The sequence below is a fragment of the Oryctolagus cuniculus genome, chromosome 19, assembly GCF_051225735.1.
Source record: "Oryctolagus cuniculus isolate XC-2025 breed Fujian yellow rabbit chromosome 19, ASM5122573v1, whole genome shotgun sequence".
Classification (NCBI taxonomy): domain Eukaryota; kingdom Metazoa; phylum Chordata; class Mammalia; order Lagomorpha; family Leporidae; genus Oryctolagus; species Oryctolagus cuniculus.
This window is the reverse complement of record NC_142885.1, coordinates 46724148-46731449: the sequence shown is the minus strand read 5'-3', so window position 1 is coordinate 46731449 and position 7302 is coordinate 46724148. Positions and strand designations below refer to the sequence as shown.

At 37.9% G+C, this 7302-nt stretch overlaps 1 protein-coding gene across 1 annotated transcript; it reads right to left on the bottom strand.

Annotated features, from left to right (window-relative positions):
* Window positions 1-432: 432 nt before the first annotated feature.
* ORYCUNV1R1663 (vomeronasal 1 receptor oryCunV1R1663) lies at window positions 433-1362 on the bottom strand. Its single transcript, NM_001167338.1, has one exon. The coding sequence runs from the start codon at window positions 1360-1362 to the stop codon at window positions 433-435; it is 930 nt and encodes a 309-aa protein (NP_001160810.1).
* Window positions 1363-7302: the final 5940 nt, after the last annotated feature.

Genomic DNA, 7302 nt, shown 5'->3' with positions numbered 1-7302 from the left:
AGTCTTTTAGAATAATTTATATAATGTAAAACAAATATATTTCAAGAAGGCCATTTTAAAAATTATATTTTTTATTTGAAAAGAAGACAGAGGGACAGGGAGAGGGGAGGGAGATGGAGAGGGAGAAGAAGAGGGAGAGAGAGAGAGAGAGAATCATACACATGCTGGTTCAGTACTCAAATGTGTTTGCCAAGGAGTAGCCCAGGTCAATTCCAGAAGCCTAGAACTCTGCTAGCCCAATCACATAGGTGATAGGAACACAAGTACTTGATCCAGCACTTGCCATCCTCCAGAGTGTGCACTGGCTGAAAGCTGGATCAGAAACACAGGAAGGAATTAAACTCAGACATAGAAAATGGCAGGTGGGCACCCCAGGAGGGCTCTAAATGCTGCACCACACACATTCTGCAAGGCCACTTTTTTGTTGATTTATTAAAATTCTAAGATTTTCCATGGAATATTTTGCAAAATATTTATGATCCTTTTTTCAGAACCAATAAGCACCAGTGGACTGACAGTGGCATATAAGTTGACCACAAAACCATGCACAAACAGGATGACTGAGTCATATGCCCACATTATCATTGAGGAGGATGAGATGATGAAGTCCACCCAGTACATGACCACAAAGAAAGTCACCAGCAGCAGGATGGTCTGGGTGGCCTTTTTCTCTGGGGAGGATCTTGGGGAGAGGCTGGTGCTGTGAAGGTGCTGGGACCTCTTCTGATGCCTGGACAGGAGAGTCATCATGTACACACTTGAGAGCAGCATGACTCCCACAAGGAAGACGTCCCTGCATGTTGTCAGTGTGATTATCAAGGCCATGATGCCATGGTTGATGGGGAAAAATGAACAGTACTTAGTGAAAGCCATCAGGTTGATCTGTGTCACATTGGAAGATGCCACAGTGTGGATGAGTGTGATAGTACTGAAAGACAAACACATTAACCATATGAAGGGGAGGAAATAGGAAATAAAATATTTTGATTTGTATTTAAACTGTGCCAACCAGGAAGTGAAGGGACTGATGGTGATGGCCTGGATGACACTCAGAAGGCAGGTGTTACAGATGGAGAGGCCCCTCATTACTCTGTTTGTGTAGTGCAAAACTTTACACTTCAAGTCATTACAAACATTCACTGACTCAAACAGGTCTGCTGAGAACAAAAACAGCACAGTAAGGAGCAACATTATGTGGGTGAAGGCCAGGTGACAAATGGTCAGGTCAGTGGGCTTATGCCTGTGATCCAACAGGAGTGTGAAGATGTGGGAGAGGAGGAGGAGGGTGTTGGCTGAGATTCCAATGCCAGCTTGAAAAAGAAGATATTTATCAACAGCAACAGGAACATCAAGAATGCTCATCTTAATACCATGCATATCTGAAAAGTAAACACACAAAATGATAGGTCTCATTTCATCAGAAAGAATTATTCTGCCTACCAGAAGTTTGCTTTCTATCTTCCTATCTTCACAATGGTCCTGGAGCTATCTTGGTTTCAGTTTCCATCCCAGAAATCCCTTCTTTGAATTTTCTTCTATTCAGGAAGATATTGTCAAAGTCTAGCTTTCAGTCACCAAGAGGAAAACATCATAAATTCTTCATTGTGAATTATACATGAAATTGCATCAAAATTATCACATGGTGACATTATTATTGCTAATCTAATTAATATAGGGAATTTAACTAATATATAGATACTCTATCTTACTTCTAAAAATTCTTGGATCCTCAATACTTAAATTAATTCCTTTCTGGTTTTATTTAAGCAGCTGCAATGTTACAATTTCACAGTTACTTTAGCATGTGATTGCCTTGTTATGGGTATAATTATGTTAACTAAATGATTTATTCTAGGAGATGTGATTTGATTTTATGGTGCTACAAGATAATAATTTACAAACAGCAGAAAAGTGTTCCCTCAGCATTCCATAGGTTGAAAAACTTAAGATGGAGGGACTTCCAAATGATGATGGCCTTGTTGTTTGTTCCATGGAAAAAAGTGTAGGTACAGAGTGAGGGGCAACACATTTAAACTTAACTCAGGTTAAATTTCAACATGAGTTTCAGAGGGGGCATTTAAATCATACTGAAGATTTAGAAAAAAATTAGCACATGATAAGGAGGAAAACAGCAATTTAGCACAGTCCCTTTCATTTTTGAAGATGATGAATGTGCAATTATGTTTTAGAGCCACTTTAAGCACTGTAGACCCATCAGTATAAATATGTAAATTAAAATAGAAATGGCTCATATTTAGACATTTGTAGCTGTGTTCGAACAGATCTATAATGAAAAGTCCATGGATTTGGTTATCTGTTACTCTACCATCACAAAGCTTTTTCTCCTAAATAGACATATGCAACTTTTAAATTTATGTATTTGTTTATTTGGAAGGGAGAGGGAAAGAATCTTCTCTTTACTGGTTTACTCTACAAATGGCCCCAACAGACAGTAGTTGGTTGAACTGAATACAGAAGCCAGGAACTCCTTCCAGTCTTCCACAGGGATATGGGGTGGGAGGTCATGAACTTTTGTCATCATATGCTGCCTTCCCAGATAAAATAGCAGAGAGCTGGATTAGAAGTGAATCCAGGAATCAAATGGGCATTCTGATCTGGGATATCAGCATTGTAACTGGGCATTTTATCTCCCTGAACCACAATGTTGGCCTCAGACATGCATATCTGAATTGTCAGTTAATCAACATTTTGCTACCTCCAACAAATTACAATAAGCAAACATGGTTCTGCTCCCAGGTTGAATCCAGGGGAAGCATAAGAATCATATTAACTTAATGATACAAACACTATGGTTTCCAAGTTTTAAAGGTCCAGTAGTAGTAGTACAAAATAGTAGTAGTAGTACAAAATAGTAATGCACAGGTCACTAATATTTGAAGTATTGTTTTAAAAATATATACCTGAATTATTTTATTAAGGTAATTCATGTATAATGACCACAAAACAAAGAGATCATAAATTATATCAGGAAAATATTATAGGCAACAATTTTGGCATTTGTTCTCTGACCCAACATTATATCTGCCTCATTGTTTCTGATGCATGCCTACCACTGCTTGCAAGCATTCCTCTACAGAAGTGCATGTACTCTATTTCAGTCAAGCTCTAAGGGCATTGGTGCTGATGCTAGACTTCAGAGAACCATGGTTCCTTGGAGTAGAGATTGCTAGACAAAATTCAGGGTACCCATTAACTATGAATTTCAGACTTATTTTATCAAATGTGCATCCCAATTCCCTCCTATCACAATAAAGAGATACATATTGTATGGTTTTCCTAAAATATCAGTCATTAGTTACTTGCAATTTAAATTTATGTGGGTTTCCTTTAATTTAATTTGTTGAATTTGCAAACACTAACTTGCAAACTATTATGGGATTTGGAATAACTTGGTGCATACAACAGAAGAAAGGAAATACGCCAATACACAGACCAAATCCAAAGAGAACAAATATAGGTTGCTTTACGTGTAAAGGAGAATGGATTCCAACCTCATTAAATTATATAAATGCGAATGCACGGCTTAGCCGTTACTTTGAGAAGCTCTCACTAGTTTGTTCTGGGGCTGAGGATGATCCCTATGAAAATTTTTAGAAAACAGATAATGTACATCATGTCCATTGCCATTGTATTGTTTCTTTCTTCATTCTTAATATTTTAATTCCCCAAGATTATACATAGTTGAGGATTACAGTAGAGAAAATAGCACAATTAGTCATACCAGGAACAAAGACTGACCACTAAATCTGTGAGCTTAGATCGGATGCAGAGAGAGTGCAATAAAATAAAGAAACCTTTTTAAAAATAAATGGGCTACTTTTAAATACAACAATTTGTAATTTTTAAGATCTCTATAATATCTAATTTTCAAAGAAATGTTACTTTAGATATGATATCATTTATATAGAGATTATTAAACTCTGCCTGGGTTAGATAATACCTATATGCAAATATAACATATATTACAAATAGTATTTTGCTTCATTGTTAAATTATACAAATCAAAAACATTTGTTTCAAGAATCTGCCCATATTCTATGAACAGCATTTTTCATAATTCAAAGAAATTTTGAGAATTTGGTAGGAAATGTGCAAAGTATAGCACTTTTTCTGAAGGCTTCAAAGTATTTCACTGCTGCTTCTCTGTGCATCACAGTCAGGAGAGGGTGAAAGGGAATAGAGAACCTGTTCTCTCTGCTGCAGGTGCCCCCTCTGTTAGTCCCCTGCCAAAATGCAGGGACTACATGAAGGCTGCTGAGACACTGAGACAAACAGTCTCATGCTATGCAGCAGATCAATACAGTGCTTTTCTCCTCTCTGAGACTCTGCACTTTACGCTGTGACATTTAAAGCCACGCAGGAGACTTGCTGAATTCAGACATTAGCATAAAACTTAGAATGATTCAGTAACAAAACTGAAATCAACTGATCATTTTAAAGCATATTTCAAAGATCAGTCCAACATTTGAAACTTTAAAAATGAACACCACATGTACAAAAGTTACTTTTTCAAATAGAAAACTGTGTTCTTAAAATTGTTATTTTTCTCTTTTCACAAATGACTTCACCCAAATTAATATACATAGCATTGTTAGAAATCAGAGTTTATTTAGAAAACCTAAAATAATAACAGAGAATATAATTTATGGCACTCATTTAACTCGTGGTACATGCACTGAGTTTGTTATTAGCTTGACCAAAATTTGAAAATGAGCAGAATATTATATTTCCAAATAGTTTTATGGTAATGAAAATAAAATCTCTCTACAGGTAATTATTATAATGGCAGAAAAATAATTTCTTGGGTGACTTCCTATAATTTAATTATTTTCAAGTTAAAAATCGAATATTTTATGAAATAAAGATTTAAATTATTTCAAAATACCTAAAGTATCTTAAAGTATTCTAATTATAAAAAGACTGATGGCTAAAGTCAAGCCATCTGAATTAAGCCAGACTTGATGTTTTGTGAAATATAAAAGTTCACATTAGCCATATAGTAAATGAAAGTGAGAAAAAGTATTAAAGTGCAATAAAAATAAATTCCAGTTCAAACATTGAATCAGTTAATTATAAATGTTCTTTATTGCAAAATTTATAACCTTATAAAATTGATGGTCGTGTTTGAAGCCATCTTCTGATTTCACTTGTGAACCTCTAAGAATCAAGGGTGACATAATGAGAGCAGTACTTTCTTACGTGCATCGAGATTTTCCTACAACATCCATGCAGCCTACTTCCCTCTGGAGCACTCACCACCTCTGACGGAGCTGACAAGCCTGCACTCACCTAGCTGAATCTGCAGGGAGGCTATGGTTGTGAGATGAGACTTGCTCCACGAGGCTATATGAAAAGGATACAATGAGCTCATCTCCCAGCTGGCCCACAGTTGCCATGTCACCTGACTTTGGGATTGACACATGCAGGAGACACTACAGGGAAAAGTGTAAAATCAGGAAGCAAGAACACCTGGGATCCAAACTTGCTCACGTGTGAACACATTTTCCCAGCCTTCAATGTCCTGAAGGGGCTGTATAGTCATAGCCCTTTGTCAACAATGCAGGAGTTTTGTGATAACCCCAGTTTCAAAATAAGTCAATGCTACCTTCATGAGAATGTTATCTGGCTCATTCAGGAGATTCCAGGTGGAATCTCAGGGAGAAATGTTCTTAATCATCAACACCTGTAGGTCTCAGTGCACGAAAACTTAAGCTTTCCCTGGCTGCTCTTGGTAGCCTCTGGTAGCATAAGTTCACTACAGTTTTATGACATTATTCACTCCCTCGGAGGTGATACTCAAAATGAGAGTTTCCTGTTTAGCCAATGATTCCCTTGAAAAACAAAGATCTTAGGCCCCTAACTTGGTATTGCGATACATTTATGTCACAAATCAGATACTTTAATTCATTTTTAATCTCTTTTATATCTAATTCTTTAAAGATTTTATTTATTTGATAGGTAGAGAGGCAGAGAGTTGAGAGAGAGAGAGAGAGAGAGAGAGAGAGAGAGAGAGAGAGAAAAGTCTTCCATCTACTGGTTCACTCCCCAAATGGCTACAAGGGCCAGAGCTGGGCCAATCCCAAGCAAGCAGCCAAGAATTTCTTCTGTGTCTTCCACACAGGTGCAGTGGCTCCAGCACATGGGCTATCTTCTACCACTTTCCCAGGTCGTAGCAGAGAGCTGGACCAGAAGAGGCAAAGCTGGGGCTAGATCTGGAGCCCATATGGGATGCCAGTGCTCCCAGCAGAGACTTAACCCACTACACTACAGCATTAGGCCCCTTGTATCTAAATTAAATGTGTAATGTTACAAATACATAGAAAGTGATTTTTACTCACCTGTAGGTTTTTACTAAGGCATGTAATAAAATTTTTAAAAATGTAATATAAAAATAAACAAAATTGGGACCAGTGCTGTGGCATAAGCAGGATAAGCTGCCATTCAATATGGATGCCAGTTCCAGACCTGGCTGTTCACTTTTGATCCAGTTTCCTGCTAATGCACCTGGAAAAGCTGGCCCAAGTGCTTGTGTCACTGCGCCCACATGGGAGATCCAGAAGAGGACGCAAATTCCTGCTTTTTTCTGATACAGCCCCGATGTTGCAGCCATTTGGGGAGTGAACCAGCAGATGGTGGATCTCTGTCCCTCTCTCCCTTTCTCTCTGTAACTCTGTCTTTCAAATAAATTTTTAAAAATCTTTAAAAATAAATAAAATAGTGTGAATCTAAATGTTTTATATTTAATTTTTAGATAATATAAATAGAGTAAGGAGAAATTACTTGAATAACATTTTCTTTTTAAGTGTTTATTTATTTATTTGAAAGTCAGCGTTACATGAAGAGAGAAGAAGAGGCAGAGAGAGAGAAAGAGGTCTTCCATCTTCTGATTCACCCCCCAATTGGCCACAAAGGCCAGAGCTGCACCAATCTGAAGCTAGGAGCCAAGAGCCTCCTCTGGGTCTACTGTGTGGGTGCAGAGACCCAAGGACTTTGGCCATCCACTACTGCTTTCCCAGGCCACAGCAGAGAGCTGGATCAGAAGTGGAGCAGCCGGGACTTGAACTGGTGCCCATATGGGATGCTGGCACTGCAGGCGGCTGTTTTACCCGCTATGCCACAGCACTGGCCCCTTGAATACCTTTTGAAAGCCTTTAAGAGAAATTCCTAATCTAAAATGTGTTTTTGTTTTGTCAGAGAGAAGAAAGGAGGATATTAGGGCTCATCCACTGCCATTTTACTCAGGAATAGACTCACGTATCACTTAAATCAGCTTCAATTTTG